The sequence below is a fragment of the Nipponia nippon genome, unplaced genomic scaffold (genome assembly GCF_047370975.1).
Source record: "Nipponia nippon isolate SJK-2023a ecotype South Korea unplaced genomic scaffold, ASM4737097v1 scaffold_3, whole genome shotgun sequence".
Classification (NCBI taxonomy): domain Eukaryota; kingdom Metazoa; phylum Chordata; class Aves; order Pelecaniformes; family Threskiornithidae; genus Nipponia; species Nipponia nippon.
The window spans coordinates 63,465,811-63,484,729 of NW_028262347.1; the positions used below are offsets into that span (position 1 = coordinate 63,465,811).

Sequence of the window (18,919 nt, forward strand, 5' to 3'; positions counted from 1 at the left end):
AAAGATTGTTCTTTTCTTTCTGATTTATATATGCTGTATCTGCTGCCTCACGTGGGAATGAAATGAAACAGAGTGTGTGTCCTCCCATCTGCGTGCTCTCATCCTTGGGACTCCACTATCCTAGAGGATGAAGCATTGGGCAGGAAATGTTCATTGAAAAGATTCTTAAACAGAAAATTAAATTTTCAACTAAGAAAAGCAGTTTTCCTGATAAATGATTGTTGTTTTCTACAACAAATTCTAATTTTACCTTTAGCTTTTTCTGGTCATGATGCATCCGTGCAGGATACAGGAGAAAGGGATTATCATTTGGGTCCTTCTTCCTTCTGCGACAGCCATACTGTGCCTGCCTGTGTTTAGCATGTCTGGGCTGTGTGACTAGCCTCTACCTCCCAGCGCAAATTCCTGGGAGGCAGCATTTCTCATTTGGAAATTTCTAGGGAAAACAAAATTGAATTTTTTACTAAAAAAAAAACCTACTTTTGAGCCAATTATATGAATAAGTCATGTGAGGCACTCTGTCCTTTGAAGAGGGGACTGCCAATTTTGCAGTTTTCCTAGACTCCATACATTAGGACCACTGAATCAAAGACCAGGAATCCAAAGCCGTGGCGAAGGGCAACGTAAGCAAACTGAGTTTTAACCAGTTAACAACCTTTCCCATTTCCAGAAATGCATCCACCTATGAAGTTTCATCCTCTCAATCCATCAGCTCACCTCAGCGGTCGAAACGAGTGAAGGAAAACACGCCTCCCCGCTGTGCCATGGTGCACAACAGCCCTGCCTGCAGCACCTCCGTCACGTGCGGCTGGGGCGATGTGGCGACCAGCACCACACGGGAGCGGCAGCGGCAGACGATAATCATTCCCGACACCCCTAGCCCCGCCGTGAGTGTCATCACTATCAGCAGCGACACAGATGAAGAGGAGGAGCAGAAGCATGCACCCACCAGGTGAGCAGCGGCTCTCTGCTCTTCTGTGTGCAGGAGAGAGAGATAGAGGCAGAGAAGTGCTGGAGCATCCCAGGAGTTGCTGTAGGGTCCCAGGAGCTACAGTTGGGTCTCATCACCCAGGTCATCTTTCATTTGAGAGGAAAGATGATGGGGAGGCTAAAATACTAGCTGAGGACTCTGCAGACTTAGATGATGTTCCCTACTGTGCTGTACATTTGCTGTGTGACCTCGGAGAAGTGTAGTAGTCTCTGTGCCATAGTCTCATCTGTAAGAGGAATTAATAGTTCTCGCTATCTCACAAGACTGTTGAAAGGAGACTTTAGAGATCCTATGGTGATGAGCCTCTTTAAGTCAGAGAGCTGTTTAAAACAAAGACAAAGAGAAGGGCTTGGAAGGAAGGTAGCTTGAAATTGCCTTTTCTCTTTCTAAGTGATCCAGGCATCTGTAAAGAGCATTAAATGACACCTTCCATATGTGCTATTTTCCATAAAAAGGTCCTGAAAAACAGTTAGTGTTTGTGTCATTAACACTCAATAACGGTAAATACATTGCAGGAGATTTACTCGGTTCTGATTGTGTTGCTAACACATCCCTGAACTATTGTCTTAAGTGGCAGAAACTGATGGCTTTTTGACTGACTCTGCAGAGAGGCGTAGGTGAGGCTATAAAGACCATGGTTGCTGAGTTTGCTCCTCAGAGAATTAACTCACCGGAGTGAACAGTGCAGCCCAGGACAGCTGCCACTGCTGATCACCTACTGTGGATGGGAGGGGACTTAATTTTCCAGGACTTTTTCAGCACCTTTCATCAGATGCAAGCAAGGTTTCCCATCTGATGCCAGTCACAAGACATTACTCTGCTTTATAAGTTGTAGAGAAGTAGCCTTGCAAACAGCTGAATAATTATACAATCTTTATGTTGGTAACTGAGCTAGGAATTTTTTAACCTTATCCTTCCAGTATTGTCAAGAGAGAATTTTTTTTAATTTATTTAGGACATGCTCCATGGCAGATTTTCCTTTAATCACTGGAGATATCTATCTGTATCTCTGCATCTCTGCATTGTGGTGATATGTAGAGCACTGCAAATGTGCACAGAACAGATGAGATGCATTTAGCCTCAAGGAGCTAAAAATCTGTAAAGAGGAGCCACATGATTCAGGCATCTAGGGCTGCAATTTCAGCCTGCCTCCCGCCAGCCACCGCCGCTTCCCATTTCCCTTCTCCCTACCAGTGAACTCCACCGGGCAGTGAGAGCTCAGCGCCTCTCACGTTCAGGCTTGCCATGAATGCAATGGTTATTGTGGGGAATTGATCACAGGACAGTGCAACATATTTTGCTTTAAAAAAAAAACAAACCCTACAGTATTCCTTAGTTTGGTAGGGGGAAGAAAGTGTGTTTCCGGAAAGAGTTGAATGAAGGTCAACATGGACGTCAGGTGGACTATAAATAAGGAGCTCCCACTTCCAGGGCTTTTATAGGAAAGGAAGGGCAAGACAAAAGAGATGGTAAAATCTAAGGTTGTGAGGTGGGGCAGCATGAAGAGAACAGGTATCTCAAGGGTCATAGCAGCTATTTGCAAGCATGTTTACCCATGATGCTGATCCCAGGCTTTGGGAAATTATGTGCAAATACTTACGCTTACCACCTGGGTATCATCTTGGATCCCGAGCGGGCTGGAGGGAAGAGCTGGGATCCTGCAGCCACTTCAGTTAATGGTTGTCTCCTCTGCTTCGACTCTTGCTGCCATCTGACCAGTTTCTTCGCTCAGCACCTCTCCAGGGAGACAGACAGAACAAAGTTCTGGAAAATGTCTGGAAATCGAGTTGAGAGTCTGGGGTATTTAAATACTCGGGCAAGGTCTGCTGAGGGGTTAGGAAAGTAGTCGCAGGAGCCAGACTTACATAAACAAACTGGCTTTGATATGACTAAAGCATATTCAGGACACGTTCCTGCCTGGGATCAGATCCCTGGCTACTTTTTGTATCCATATGGCATATCTATACAGAGTGCCAGGGCGACAGCATTCCTGGAAGGCCAAAGCTTAAGGGCTAGATTTAGTTTCTGAGCCATGTAGAGACATTTCGCACAGACATGGGCTGTTCTTGTGCACCTTTTGGAATTCCAGAGTGAGTTAAATTGCCTGTGCAGATGTAACCAGAGCGGGTGGAGAATTAGGGGCAGAGACACAGATGGAAAACAGCATGTCCAGAATGAGAATTTTTCGTTGAAGTCTTGAGAGGAGTGAAATCAACTTGCTCAGGGCCTTTTGACCTGGGCATATCTAAGACCAGATTCGCAGCTGGAGTAAGAATGTAGCTTCCAGTCAAGGTCAAGGAAGCTGTATCAGCATTTAATGCCAATGAACTTTGCCTCTGCTAAAGCTGAGGTCTTTTTCATTGAAAGCGTGTCACATTTGGGAAAGTACCTCCAAGTTTTCTTATGTGTTTTTTTGGTTCAAAAAAAAAAAAATGGGAGTGACAGTGAAGTATGTTCTTTACTGTAATCAGTGCCCAAATGTTCAGGATCTGAGTCAAAAATGAAACCATGCAAAGAATGCATTGTCTCACCCATATTTATGCAAATATTACCCTGTTGGGCAATCGCTGTGGTGTGGGGGTGAAAAATAAAGAATAACTTGAAACACTCTGTAGGTCACATCCTAACATATTAGCTTTTTCTAAATTAGAATACAGAAATCATACGGCACTGGACAGATCAGGCAAAGTTAATTGCCTGATCCCATCTTATTGATAGCAGTGGTATCTTTGCGTTAGTTTCACTGACATTGGATCAGCTCCTGAATTTGCTGCAGCGCTTCCTTCTCTTATTTCCTGGGGGTTTGGAAATTTCTCTTTGACCCATGAGACTAAAAATGTTTATTTTATTGGTTGCTCGGCGAAGAGAGATTAGAGCTACCTGTGGTTGTGAGAAGTAGTAGATCCTTCGATGATGTGAGAGTTCGTAAGTCTCAGTTTAAGAAGGACTGGTAATGCTGATAAAATATGATACTGCTGATGCAGTAAAGGAGAGCCTTACAGCTCAGATTTACTCTGACAGAAAAGCCTCTCTGTAATACCAGAGCAGCAGAGAGAGCTTTTCTAGTACAGGGGATGCAACTTTTTTATTGGCGAAAGAAAAATCTGAAGAATTCGCTGTGATATGGGCAGAATTTTCCTTTTCCTAATGAAAAGCACAGATGTTCAAGTAGGATGTTTATGAAATACCAGCTGACCGGGCAGGCAGGCCAGCATGTTGCTCACTCTTTGCTCACATGTGTTTTGCACTGTTGATGAGTGTAGCTTGGTGTAATCTTTAAAATCAATAGTCATCTGAAAATGTTGGGCTCCTGTTGGGTAAAGGTACTGGGGAGGCAGTGCAAGGTGGGCTCTGGAGGACCTGCTGGATGGAGCCTTGTCAAAGGGGGCCATCTGCTGGGCCCCGGCCCCGTGCCTGGCGCGAAATCACAGAGGAGGGACCTCAGGTACAGTTCGGCAGGGACAGTCCTCAGAGAAATGGTCAGAGATTTTCAGGGGGGCAAATTCCTGATTTAAAAAGTTGGTTTCTCAAAACCAAGGCTTTTTGCAGGCTACATGGAGATTTTTCTAGTAATATCCCCAATACAGTGAAATCTGGGGAAGCTTCAAAACTGCAAAAAGTTTTGACTTTTATTTAAGGGGAAGAAAGAGTTAGGGGATTAATTAATTAAGGGGAAGGCTTCTCTTTTCTGGTTTAATGGAGGTTTTTTTTTTCTTTCAAAATGTAAGCAAAGAATAGGAAAAAAATTAAATTATCAAAATAAAAAGGGAACATTTTTATTGAATGAAATTAGTTTTACCTGGTTTCTGATGCCCACAAAGTTTTGCATGTGACATTTTGTCCTGTAGAACAGCAGAAAAAAATTTGCATATAAAAAGCATCATATGTACAGGAAACAATTTTGTGACCCTGTTTGTTTATCACCAATGAATTTCTAGACTCTCAGTTCAGCTTCCTTTACAAAGAGACTCTATAGGCCCGAGAGATGTTTACTGCTGTGCTGCAAGATAATACCCTGACTGTTGTTTATTCTGGAAAGAAGAATTTAGGTCTAACCATTACCTGTAAAGCACTGAAGAGAGTAAAAACTGAGAGCAGACTTGATATTTTTCTCATAACTTTATCCCTCTGAAGTTTCTCTACTGGCTCTAGCAAGAAAGTCAAGCAGACAGACAGACTGACAGTGCAACTGCAGTTGCAGTAATCGGAGCACATATTCAGCAAGTAGCAATAGCAGGGGTTAAGTACTTACCAGTATGCAACTTCACATGGTGTAGTGGTTTAAATGTAAATCCTTCCTTCATTCAATATTTCTGAAGCTTAGAAGTGGAGAAGAGTAAAGCAACAACTTAAACACAGAGCAGAGAGGCACGAGTGCACCCTGGGATGGCTGAATTGTGGGTGGGAGGGAGCACGCGTGGTCCTGCGGGAGCGACGCGCCGGGCTGTGCTGGTGGTGCAGCGAGGGGTATTTCCATGCCCCGCCAAGGGCCGCGTTGCGGAGCGTAGCAGGAGGAAGGGCTGGAAGGAAAGCAGTGGAGGTGGCCGCTGTGACGTGCCTAGATGACTTCCCATCTCGAGCAATAAGTGCAACAGCCAAGGAAAACATGGCTGTTTTCTTGAAACAATACAGCGGTGGCCTTGAGGTGGGTGGTTTTGAGGGTGCTTCCAGCCCAACAAGGCAGGAGAGCCCCTCACTTCCCCACTGCCTGCTCGCTCTGTGCTGGTATCATAAGTAACACCTCTCCAGCTTGGCTTTCCATGGGATGCTCACAGTAATCACTGTCTTCCTGGGCAAGAAAGACTGACCACAGCTGTCATTTGGGCATACTGAGTTACTGCCTCATGGGCCGTCTTCACTGGCACAAAATTCTTGCAGGGTTGGGTTTTCTTTTCCCTTTTTCTTAAAATGGTAAACTATACAGTGAAGTCTCTGTGCGAGTCTCACTTTTATAACTGAGCATGAGCTGATGCAACTTGTTAATTCACCTTATGTCCTAGTGCAATGGTGGTGGAGCCTACTTCAGAGGACTTTCATGCCTCTTACGCACAGAAATCGCTGGCAGGCACAAACCAGGTGTTTTTGCCAACTTGCTGATGTGCATGTGTGAGGGTCAAAATACCATTTGTAATTCTCTGTTGACATCTAGCCTATTGTGGCTATGTTATGCTGTGCATAGTAATGCACTGACTCTGCATAGCAATATGTTGACTAACCACCATCATCTGGTAAAAAGATTGCTGCCTTCCATCTGCAGAAGACACACCGACATGCAACTAATACTTAAAATAACAGAGATAGACAGAAGCTCTCTCAGCAAACCTTCAGCAGCAGAACCTTTACAACCTGCTAAGCAATTCAGTTTATATGACTTAAATAGCCACAGCATGTGCTGTATAGCCTAATAAAATGGCCCCAGTGTAGCACTTGATAAATATTTCTTACCATCAGAAATTCACAAAGAAGGTGAGAGCAGATTAACAGGTTGGGATGGAGGTTGAGCTGAAGAGAGAGGGGCATGTTCTCAACACTGAGCTATGCATGGCATAAGGTTTCAACGTGAAGACAGCGATTGCAGTTGTAATGTGAGTTTTTGTTGGCCGACTCTATACTTTCCTAGAATAGGTGGATTATTCTGAAGCAGCAAACTGAAAAGGTTGCATGTTATTAAGTTTTCAGAGACCTGAAACAGAATTTTTCTGATGTGATGTAACGCTAACGTGCTATGGTATACATGCACACCAGTTCAAAGGCACCGTTGTGGGACGGGTGCCATCTTCCCCCAAACTAGAAGGCCATCTTGGTGACCTTGAGAGCTGAAAGCCTCTGTTGCTATAGCGTCAGCCACACTGAAAGGTTTGTGGGTGAACCGCACACTGAAGAACTGTCCCTACTAGACTCCATTTGCTTGTTCTGGGATTCTGGTGTAACTTGAGATATTCAGGGAAAAAAGATCCTGATCATGCAATGCGGTCACATACTGAGTTTTTGGGCTGGGCCTTCAGCAAGTAGAAATCATCTGAAGTTGCACTGTTACGAGGGCTGTTGTCCCTGTCCTTGTCCTTGGCTATTTAGATGGTTCCAATATTGTTTTAACACCTAATTCAGCGTCTTCTTTTCCTTAATTTCCTCACTTTTCGTTCTCAACATCTGCCTTCGGCACCTTTCCATTAACAGTATCTGAGATACCCACCTTAGTTTCTTGCTCTGTGCCTGTGCACAAACTCTTTCCTCCATCAGACTTTCCCTTGAGACCGTTCCTCGCTGCAGGGTATAGAGACCCACATCCCTCTCGGCGCTGCGCGCTCGCGGGGGCGGTACACGTTAGAGCGCTGTCTCAGAGCTGCTTCGGCATGTTCGAAGGCACGGTCGTGCTCTATGTCTGCACACTGGACGGGCATGAATTGGTTTGTGTCCAAGTTTGAGAGCAAGCTCTTTGGAACCAGGTGGGAATGGGCTACCACTCATAAACTAATAATAAACTTACAAAGCAATGCATATTTTCCCAGCTGCTGTTCTGAAAGGGAGGATGCAGCTCCAGCCAGTAAGGGTTAAAAAGCCTTCCTGGCTTATTGCTTTTCAGTCTGTGCAGATGGATTTGATGGTACTTTGGTAATCTTCCCCGCCTCCCTCCTCTGAAGAATTAAAATACACCTACCCGCATAATGCAGGCGGGCACACGAGCTGACCATGAATGCATGCCGACTCTCAACACTACTGAATCACGTATGCCGCTGCTACTGTGCTTGCAGGAGGGAAAGCAATTACCAGGCGTGGAGTCAGCTTAATAGGAAAGGGGGCAAGACTTTCAATAGTATTTTTCCATGTAAGCACAAACATCCCCAAAAGCTGTGGCTGAGTTATAGGAATACAGTAAGCTTGCTGAGTAGGCAAGTGCTGTGTCAACAGGTAAAAGCTCTCAGTCCTGGTAGTTTGTGAGCAGGGAAGGCGGTCCATCAGCCTGGACCTCACACAGATAACTCCTGCGTTACTGCGAGGTGGGGAGAGCAACCAAGTCCTCAGAGGGAGCTGGAAGGAGGGCAGGTGCTGGCTCGCAAGGAGGCTTTGAGAAGGGGGAGTGCTAGCTCTTCTGGGTTGAATTTATAAAAGTCCCCATTTCGGCTTAACGTGTATCTCTAAGCCTGTGAATCAACTGATTTTCAGCGTGAGTTGGGGCTTTGATGCTTTTGAAATTCCCACCTTCAATCTCTCAGGCAGGCTGTGGTACAGCAGGTGCCGAGCTCTGGGCGTGTGAATAGTCCCGACTGACTTCTCTGCCTGCTCTGACATCAACCGCAGTCGCTACCTTTCCTAAAGACGAAAATCCAGCTGCTTTCGATGGGCCTCCTCGTGCGCCTGAAATGATGCAGCCTGCTGAATCGAGACGCTAATCACTTAGGCTCTAATCCTGCAAATATTTACCCATGTGCTTTAGCTCTGTTACTGCAATAGTCCAGCTGACTGTGGGGGATGACAGATACTAGCACTTGCGTAAGGCCTGGCAGGACCATGGCTCTGGTCCTTCTCAGTTTCCCATCCATGAAATGAGTTTAATATCCTGCTATGGTCCCTTTCTCTGGAAAGGTTTGGGTTTGGGGTCACTTATTTGTTCAACCAAACGTATTTACTTGATTTTCTTTTTGTAACCAAGGAGCTATAAGACTTTGAAGGCGAAGATTCCTCATGGTCCCTGCTTTGACAAGCCCTCAATCAAATTGGTGAAAAATATGGCCATTCTAAAACAATAAACAGCACAGATTACACAGAAAAATACCTTTCCAGTTCTGCAGCTCAGGCTTCCCATGTCAAGTGTCAGCCGAGAGCAAGCATTTCCAGTTCAGCAGCTCAGCCACTTATGTAAGGAAGGGACTGTAAAAGAATAGCTAGACCTTATCACTTGTCAGAAAACTCTTTAGTGACTTGATTTTTCTTTATAAAATGTAATAACTGTCAGAGGTAGAGAATATATATCTCTTCTCAACTGGCAGCCAAGGGTAGCTGCAAAGGGCAAGCAGTGCGGATACTCATAAATGTGTGATTACAGGCATTTCTACTGAAGGAGAGAGGAATATTGATGCAATATTCGTCATTTTTATTGGCTTAATATTCTTCTTCCGTAGCACCATATCCAAACTGCTACATCTTTCTTCATATACAGTAGTTGTCCATCTAAGATACTCTGTTGCTCTTTCCATTTCTAATCCAACACTCTCCAGCTCCTTCTGGAAAGCCAGAATACGTGGGTTCACTGCGGTACATCTTCCCTGTCGAAAAGGTCCCTGCCCCTGCAAGGACTGCTTTCAGCTTCCGGACTGCTTTCAGCTTCCAGACTGCTGTGCAATAGCCTCCCCTCCTTCTCCATCATCTGCCCTGTTTCAGGTGTCAGTGCTTTAGGGTAGCGGGGGCCTCTCGAGACGTATTTTTCACTGTGCGTAGAACGATGTGGTCTTGTGTCCTCTTCGGGGCATGCCAGGATCCTGTGATGACAGCCTGGGGAAAGTCTGTGTGATGGTAACTTGTTTGTGAAGGCAGCACCCCAAGGCGTTCTTTAATGGAGGAGATGATGGCTTTTCAGTTACAAGTCTTGGGAGCAAGGTGGTAAGTTGCAGCTTGTGAATGCTGACGGAGGGGCTTTGGGACGGACAAGCTGAAGGGAACCCACCAGTGCTCTGTTAGCACTGTGAAAAATAAATAAGGCAAACTGTCCTTGGAAGGAAACTGTTCTCGGTATGTGCTTCACCTTTCCCTGGGTAAGAAGCGATGCTGAGACTAGGGAACAAATGGCTCCATCACAGACTAAGACCAGATTAATCAGCTGTTCCCTGGACTGGACCGGCCAGAGTGAGAGAACGGAGAGGAGACTCCATGGGAAAGGGATCTCTCCCTTCTTAAAGTACACACTCAAGAAGTTAAGAGATGGATTCCTTTTTCTCCGTGGCATTTCTGTTCCTGTTGAGGCTGTTTCCACCATTAAGCCTAATTACTTAGCTTTTTATGTGCTATCCATTTCTTTTCATCATTTTAAAAACTCCAGTTGCCATAACAACATAATGCAATCAGTGAAACATAGCAGCTATTTTCTGTAGTCAAGGTCTGTGCACTGTCAAGGATGTGAGCCATTTAAGCAAATCTTCACCATCCCCCTTCCTCCGTCCTGTTTCTCGCTCTCTCTCTTTCTCCCTAAACAAGCTCATAACAGGAAGGAGAAACCATCAGGAATAATTAGACACAATAGCAGAGCAAATCCCAATCGTACTCATGCAGTCTAGGCTAAAGAACTTCTAGCACTAATCTTGGAAGTGTTGATGTTCCTTTTTAATCACTTTTTTGATGTCATAGATAGATTAGCTGCAGCAGGACCTTGATAATCCACACTAGAGTCAGGAAACCCAGTGTTTATTCAGAGAAAGAAAAGAAAACCAAAAGCTTTACACACTTTGCTCATTTTTTTCTTCATTCGTTCCTCAGTTTCAAATGCTTATTGAAAATATATGCCCATTGTACCGTATTAGTAAATAGAACAGAGTGTATTTTGTAGATTCATGGGATTTGATCATGAAAAGTCATAGCATCTATTATTAAATCATTGCTAGAAGGCTGGGAGAAACCACCACGTTTTTGTGTGGGTGGTGAGACTTGCAACAAAGCATAGTATAACTGCTGGGCTTCTACTGCACACATATATAAAAAGCAGTCTGAAAATAAATCTGGCAGTCTGGTTCAGTGCTATTCTAAGCAGTGTGAATATAAGATCCATCCACAATGTCTTACTCACTCCTTGACCTCCATGAAGGCTTTCCTGGAATAGCAACGCGTGAGTTTTGAAGCCTGGGATTTGGCTTAAGCAGCCTCTATCTGGCAGAGGACTGAAGGGTGTGCTTTGCCTTTACGGAGCTAGTCTGCCGCGGGCAGAGTCTTCTGGTGGCTTCCTAGTCGATCGTTGCCCATTCACTCTTTCCACTTGTGTGCTTGTGTTTCAGCACCTTGTCCAAGCAAAGGAAGAACGTCATCAGCTGCGTCACCGTGCATGACTCCCCCTACTCCGATTCCTCCAGCAACAACAGTCCTTACGCCGTGCAGCATCGCGCAGGGCAGAATAACGGGAACACCTACGACACCAAAGGGGTTCCAGAGACTCACTGCAGTGGGAACCCCCGAACGATCATCGTGCCACCACTGAAAACCCAGGCCAGTGAGGTGTTGGTAGAGTGCGATAGCCTGGCACCAGGTAAATTGCACCTCTTCCGTCAAGAAAATTAGTAAGAAATAAATGATTTATCTTGGAAGAATCTCATTGTTCGGTTTCATTTTGTTTGTTTGTTTGTTTTGTTTTCCAAAGAAACCGTGCTCCTGCCCTTCTCTCAAGTGACACATCTGTTCTTGGGAGCCATGTTGCATTATTTGTGTGCCCTGGTACACTCAGGAGTCACGGGGGCAAGTGTCGTTCCCAGTTACTTCTGTACAAACCCAAGAACAGAATGCAGCCTTTAGCTCAACATTTGACATGAAAGGCTCCCAAATGCAAGTGTGAACCTTTGTTGCCTTGCCTTTCCATAGGTTTACTTTAAAACGGGTAAGAGATTGAAAACACGTGTGCATTTTCATCCCAACTTGTTGACGTTTCTGGGAAGAACATTTCCCCAGGATCTTCATTATGGACTGATGAGGTTTGCTCATTCAGAGCCTCCGCAATGCTAGGCAGTACGATGTGTTGAAAAGGGGCTTATGGTGGAAGCCTGGCCCAAAGCAATTGGTTTTGAGCTACTTGGCAGTCCTTTCATTTGACTCACTGCTGGTGAACACAAAGGCTCAGAGGGTGAGCTCCCCACTAGCTCCTTCTCCCTCCCTTCCTACTCACCGTGAGGTCAGCCAAGCCAGGGCTTTTTTGTGCTGTGCACGCTATACTTTCCTTCCTCTCCTTGGGATTTGTATCTGCATCGTACAGTTCTGCTGGCAGAACAGTTTCTCACACTTCTGAAGGATCTGTAAAGCCTTCTCCAGGCCCAGTTTGGGTCCAGATATCAGGTCTGCTTGTCTGCCTCTAGGATAACAGGCTGGCCGTGTATTTGAAGCATTGCTGAGATATGCTGTTAATTGAGAGAAATCATTTTCTTATCCTGCTTCTGTTGTATGTCTCCTCCCAAAAACCACTCTGGAGGAGATTCAGTGAGCAAAAGGTAGGGTGAGCAATTAAAGAATGTGATGTAAGCTACAAATGTGTTTCCTTTCCTGGCACAGTCACCACCAGTCACCACTCATCCTCCTACAAGTCCAAGTCCTCCAGCACCGTGACCTCCACCAGCGGTCACTCTTCAGGGAGCTCGTCTGGAGCCGTTGCCTATAGGCAGCAGCGACCAGGAGCACATTTCCAGCAGCAGCAGCCTCTTAATCTAAGTCAGGTAAGTCAACCGAGATAAATTTTGGTGGTGCATCATCCAGCTGTAACCTACTACTCCTCCAGCATGGGCTGTCCTGTTCCAGGCTAATGATAGTTGAGCCCCATGTCGAGTTTGATCAACTCGTTTCAACTTCACTGCAGACTTTGATCTTCCAGCTCAGGCAGTAGAGGTAGTGCAGATCCCAGCCCTGAGTGGTCTGGCGGTACTCTTACCCTGGGTTTTGAAGTCAGATGATCTAACAGTGTGAGTGGGAATAACGTGAGAGAGAAGGTGCAGCGGCTCAGACACAAAGGAGTGGAGCAGGACTGTGTAGGAAGGACTGAATTCTCCTTAGCTATAGGTAACCATGCGGAGAGTATCTTCCAAGTGAAGGGAGTGCATCAGCCCAGCTGCAGGACTGGGAGAGGAGTCCCCATCAGAAGTGACGAGGCAAAGCAGAGCCTCTGTGCATATACATGACCTCATGTCATAAGTTTGATCCACCCCATGATAAACCTGGGCTGAGATCTGGGCAAATCTCATTACTTGGCAGCATGCAGTACTCAAGATGTTTCATAGTCTGTGACCAGAACACCCAGGGAGCTCCCCAGGAGCTTCAGTAATGCCCTTTTCGCGTACTGCACCTGGGGCCTCTGTACCCTGAGGTGAGGTAATGAGAGCAGGGAAGTTACAGCACAGTTAGCAACCTTGCAAAGAGGAGAAAGTCTGGAGAGCTCAGAGGACAGCGCTGGTTTGCATCCAGAGCTGCATATAAGCAGAACTGTTTGGGTTTTTTGGTTTTGGTGAGGAAGAATGTCCCTTCCCCCTCAAAATGTAGTTGAAATTTAAAAATTTAAGCAAACTTGAAATAAAAGTGAGTGAAAATGGAGGAAGTGGGCGAGATGCTGTTTCCAAGAGTGGGGGAGGAGTGTGGCTGCCGCATTTCAGACCACAATGACAGCGCAGGGAGTGCTTACAGAGAGGATGAGAAGGCTTGGAAGAATAGAAGGAAATAACATGGAGCATTGCCCTTCTTGCCTTCTAATTCCTACTTTATTGGTTATTTAATACTCTGACTACAAATGACCGGGAAAACTCCTTGACATTATTGTGCAGTGCAAAAAAAACCTTAGAAAATCCCTGGAAAGGTACATTGCTCTTGTCCCGCTGCAAGAAAATTGCCTGTGCTCAAGTAATTACAGCTGATTACATGAGGGTACCAGGCACCTGCAAGATCTGATCGAGCCAAGGGTTTTATCTTTAAAAAATAAAGTAGTTATTTTACTAACTGAGGAAATGATAACCGCAAAGACCCAAACTGAGCAAAAATAAATTGCCTGTTCCAGGCATAGTTAGGCAACTTCACTCCCCTGAGCTGTCAGCACACCACATTTTGTCAGCAGAGAGTTCACTAACAAAAGCCGTGTGTTGTGCGAGCAACTGGACTTGTGGAAGATGTTTTTAGGAGCCGGGCATCTGAGGTTGGGTCTTCATGTTAGCTGTGCCAGCAGGTCGTGGCTCAAAGTGGGGGACTCCGTTATCCTTTTGGGGGCCATTTTGGTGAATATATGAAACTACAGGGTCTTCCTAGGCTTGGGAGGGACCCTTTGCCATCACCTGTTTCCAAGGGAAGACTGTGGTGGTGCTGAGGGTGTCAGGAGGAGTGCAGGGGACATTCCCGAGGCCATCCTGGTGTTGTAGGGAGGTTCCCAGGCACCACTGAGGAGGTAAAGAGCCATCTCTTGTCTTGTAACCTCTTATCACTGTTGCTGTCTTTATCCAGGCCCAGCAGCACATCACGACCGATCGCACAGGGAGTCACCGGAGACAGCAAGCCTACATCACTCCAACGATAGCTCAGGCCCCGTACTCTTTCCCGCACAATAGTCCCAGCCATGGTACAGTTCATCCTCACTTGGCCGCGGCTGCCGCTGCTCACCTGCCCACCCAACCCCACCTCTACACATACACCACCCCTGCCGCCCTGGGCTCCACGGGCACCGTCGCGCACCTGGTGGCCTCCCAAGGCTCTGCGCGGCACGCCGTGCAGCACACCACCTACCCCGCCAGCATCGTCCACCAGGTCCCTGTCAGCATGGGCCCGCGGGTTCTGCCCTCACCCACCATCCACCCAAGTCAGTACCAGGCTCAGTTTGCCCATCAGACCTATATCAGTGCTTCTCCAGCCTCCACAGTCTACACTGGATACCCACTGAGCCCCACCAAGGTCAACCAGTACCCTTACATCTAAACACTGGAATAAGGAGCGAGAGACGCACCCATCCCGGGGGAGTGAGGCGGCCACTTTTGTACTGAAGAACATGACAAACTAACAATGCAATGGGAGTCTCGCGTGAAACTTGAACAAAGGAGACTTTAAGGAAGAAATGAAAAAGAGGAAAGAAGGGGGAGAACCAATTCTACACTTTTTATTTAAAAAAAAAAAAAAAAAGAAAATTGAAAAAAAGAACAGAAAAAAAATAAACCACAAAAAAACAACAATTCTGCACCAAACTAGAGAGAGAGAGAGAAGCAGAGGGACCCTCCAGCGGGTCCTGTCTTTTGAAGAACTTCACCAATAGACTTTAAAAGGTTATTTTCATCCAATAGTGAGCTACATTTAGAAATTTGTTGTCCAGAACACCTAAAATGAAATCCACTAGGTTTTTAATCCAATAGGTATATGGATTAGGGATTTATCCAGCATTTCAAAGGGTTTATGCCCCATCTTTGCAGTGGTCTCTGTATCCCAAAGCATACATAAGTTTTTGGAGTTTTTTCTGGAAATAGAAAGTGGGTAAGGGAAGCTGAGGGAAGACGAGAAAATGTTGTCCCAGTGCTCTAAATTTGGATCTAGCACTGCTACGCTTAAAAACACACGCGCAAAACAGGCCACACAGCACTGGTCGAGAGCAGAAGCAATGGGGATGTTTCTCCCTTTCCTTGAACACACTGGATAAATCCCTGAGAAATGCTGTTCCTAAATGAGATCTCTAATAACGTATGTTGGATTTCAGTTGCGTTTCATTTTATTTTATTTGGAAATTTCCTTTCCAATCCCTAGCTGTTTTAGTATAGGAGGAGACATTTTAGCTGCCCCCCCCCGCCCTCCCGGTAGAATGTAGCACTATACAGGTCATATGCCGTTTTTACTATTTTGTGTTGAACTTCAACGATACCAATAGACTATTCCTCAATGTGATTGCACAAAGAAAAGTGATATAACATAGGCATGTAACAAATGTGATTGTCCAGGTATGTACGTGTGCGTGTGTGTGCGTGCGTGCGTGTGCGTGCAGATGCTGCCTTCTCTCTGTGGTGTGTTCCTCGGCACAGCCATTACAACTGTCACAGTCTTAGTTTTACATCATTCCCTTGTAGTGCCTTACCAAACTACAGATGCGGTTTAAGGGTTTACTTCCACTGGTACTCCTAGAAACTGTTTGAGGCTAGTCGGAATTTACTCTCAGCTCTTTTTCTTTTTTTTGGGGCGTTGTTATTGCTGATTTTCTACTTCCGCTGGTGGTGTTTGTTTGGTTTTTTTTTCCCACGTCGTCAATCTTAGCTCACTTGGCGAGGTGTTGGGGAGGCTCGTCGGGGTTGGAAGTGCGTCTGACTCGGTGTTTTGTCAAGCACTGGATGGGCTGGAAGCGACCAGGTTGGTTATGAGACCCAGGGTGACTCCCAGAGGGTCTGGGGATTCGTTTGTGGACTGGTCTGTTTCTATCCTGTTGAAATAGCAGGTTTCCTCCCCGGAAACTGAATTCTCATTCTGCTGTTTGCTGACGTTCTCGGTGGACTGGGAGGGCAGCGTCCTCCCAAGCTGTGAGGTTGTCCCGGTTGTGCGGCTGAAATGGGAACAAAACTTTAGCCCGTGAAAGGAGGAAACACTAGTTGTTGCCAACATCTCTCACTACGCCTGTCGATGGGAGGGGGTCGGGAAAGGGCTGGAGTCCCAAAGCAAGCACAAGAAGATCCAGTTGAGAGAGTCGAACTCAGGTTTCTTAAGTGAAAAGGGTATTGGAATACATCGGGCCTTACCCGCTGTACGGTAGCTGTGACAGTGTGTGCTTCCCCTCCTCCCTTCTCACCTACGCCCCGAAAGATTGCCTGCAGCGGCAGAGTGACCCTGGAACCAGAGGGCACGGTGGTCCTGTGGGTCCTCCACCCCAAGGAACGCTACGTGGTCGTCTTGTTTTCCAACAGGTTTCTAAAGAGAGCCTTTCCTACAGTTGGGTTGGGTTCAGAGGGGAGTTTCGCTGGTAACGGCAGTTGCGCTGGTGCATCGATATTTGGAAGTGTCTCTAGAGTACCCGTGTCTGTGGATGGCCTGGGGAGAAAGGAGAGAAGAGAGTCTGAGAGAACGTTTCCGTGTTTCCATGAAAGCTGAAGTCTACGTGGCTGCTCGGTTCCACTCTACATTTCCCTGTAACTAGAGCATCAAGTATTCAGGTATTCCACGAGAGGCTGGAAAATAGCAGGTTCGTCAGCAGGGTGGCGAGGGGTGGGTTCCCCTGGGTGGCAGTAAGGAAGGAGGTTGTCTCACATGGGAAAAGCTGGCAGAAAGACAAGCACAAATACATTGTCTTGCAGTAAGTGCTTGGCTGGCCTGGAAGAAGAAGGGATCCCACTATGCGTAGGCTGTTCAACAAGGCTGTTGTCTTCTGGCAAACCACCAAATAACCTCCCTGGTTGCCAGCTCTGGTTCCTGGGCTGCCCTTGCATGGTTTTCTTCTCCTGCCTGTCCTTCGTTCCAGCTCAATATACTGTAGATGAGGATGCAATCTCCCAGCAGCCTATGCACCTTACCCCGCCTTCCTTTGGAAAGACAACATGTCCCCTTTCGTCTGAGGCAGGAAAATAAAGCCCTGCTCTCTCTGTTGCATTCCTCTCCTCTCCTACCAGTTCGGGAGTGAGAGCGTCATGCTGCTTGTGTCAGGAAAAGGAAAGATAATGTTATTTTATTGTATGGTTGTTATGAGTATGATTATTATTTTATTATTATTATATTTTACTCTGGGTTTTAATTGCACACGCATTCCTTAATCTTTGTGTTATTTTTTTTCCTCTTAGTATTGTTGTTATTGTTAATTTTATTTCTCTTCATCAGTGGCATCAGAAGGGTTGCTGTGTTTGTGAAAACTGCAGGAGGAAGGGGAAACGAAATTGTCCCGAGGATGAAAACTCTGCCTCTAACCTAGGGGGAGTGGGGCTGCTCTGTGAGAGCAGTTACAGCCTTGAGGGACAGGAGTTATCCTCCGTGTCACATCTGCATTTCAGAATAAGTCCAGAAACATTCATTCAGAGACCAGAAGCAAACAGCAGCTAACATAATGTTCTATCAAGAGAGCTGGATCAAAGGCAGGTAAGGACCTCGGTGCCCTAGGATCCAGCTCACCATCGCTTTGTTTGATAGGAAGTTTATATGAGATCAAGACCTCAAGACCTATTTGTGCTCCAGGCCATGATCATTGGGCCCTTTCAATGAACCCAAGGTCATGCTATGCGTTAAGGGTTTGGTTTTCCTAAAGGAGAAAGCAGATAGATGGCTCTCCAGAAACAGAGCTATATCAGAGGAGCCACGGTGGAGGTGTGAGTGTGGCTCAGTCGCGTCACTGGATCAAGGACGCTGGTGCACACGGATGGCGTTAGCTGGCTAAAGCACAGCCACAGACAGCAGGGTTCCTCACCTGCTCTTCCACTCTCACTGAAGGTTGATCACGTGTCTGCACAGCCAGGGTGCTTGGCTTGCATTTTTTTTTTGTCCCTGATCTAGATTTTCCCTTCTTTTATAATTATTTGTTGTGGAATTTTATTAAGCTATTCTGCTTGCTAGAGTTTAGGTATTTATGTTTTCATTTGCATCGCCTGCTCTGTTAGAATGGGGGGAAGCAGTAACTGAATTCAAACTCCATAAAAAAATGATAGGACTTCATCAGAGACTTAATCATGCACTTGAGTGCTTTGCTAAAGAACAGACTTAAACCCTTCAAGTTAATTACTTGTTTATGCGCTCCTCTGGCCTAGGGCTGGCGAAGCGTGGAAGGTTGCAATCTCAATCACGGTAACGTTTTACTTGTATTAATTGCATTTTCCCTATGTACCTATCGGACCTGCTCTCCCATGCCGCCTTGAATCTGATTTTGGGGAGCGTTTGATGGTGGAGCTGTTAGAACGGCAGATGCTGGCAGTGAGAAGGGGTGCGGTGTGTGCCAGAGGAGCCACCTTTCACATCATCCATCCTGGAGTCGCTGACCTGCCAGCCGTAGGTGGTCAGATGATCGCGGCGATGGGACGCTGTGATTGCAAGAGAGGCACAGCACAGCCATCACATTGCTTTGGTGGTGCAACAGTGCGTGTTTTCTGGTGGGTATGGGGGACCTGAGCAATACCTCCTCCCTCACACCTGTATAAAGGCATCGTATAGCAAAAAGCGTGGTGTGGTTAGTCACAGGGAAAACCCGATTGTTTTAGCAGAGGAAGCAAAAGCTTTGCATGCTGTCAGTGCCACATACGTAGTAACAGCCAGCTTGTTTTGCTTGCAAAGTCC

At 46.2% G+C, this 18,919-nt stretch overlaps 1 protein-coding gene across 13 annotated transcripts in view; it reads left to right on the forward strand.

Moving 5' to 3' along the window:
- The window catches only part of HIPK2 (homeodomain interacting protein kinase 2), a 145,126-nt gene that overhangs the window by 119,507 nt on the left and 6,700 nt on the right, over positions 1–18,919 (forward strand). For 11 of the 13 annotated variants that reach the window (XM_087767809.1, XM_087767797.1, XM_087767800.1 and 8 more), the window contains 5 exons: positions 671–952; positions 10,972–11,219; positions 12,230–12,390; positions 14,153–16,850; positions 17,480–18,735. In XM_087767809.1, the coding sequence (XP_087623935.1) occupies positions 671–952; positions 10,972–11,219; positions 12,230–12,390; positions 14,153–14,620 (1,159 nt within the window). In that variant the 3' untranslated portion in view covers positions 14,621–16,850; positions 17,480–18,735. The remainder of the gene's footprint in view (positions 1–670; positions 953–10,971; positions 11,220–12,229; positions 12,391–14,152; positions 16,851–17,479; positions 18,736–18,919) is intronic. The other 2 variants (XM_087767805.1, XM_087767798.1) reach the window with 2 other exon arrangements.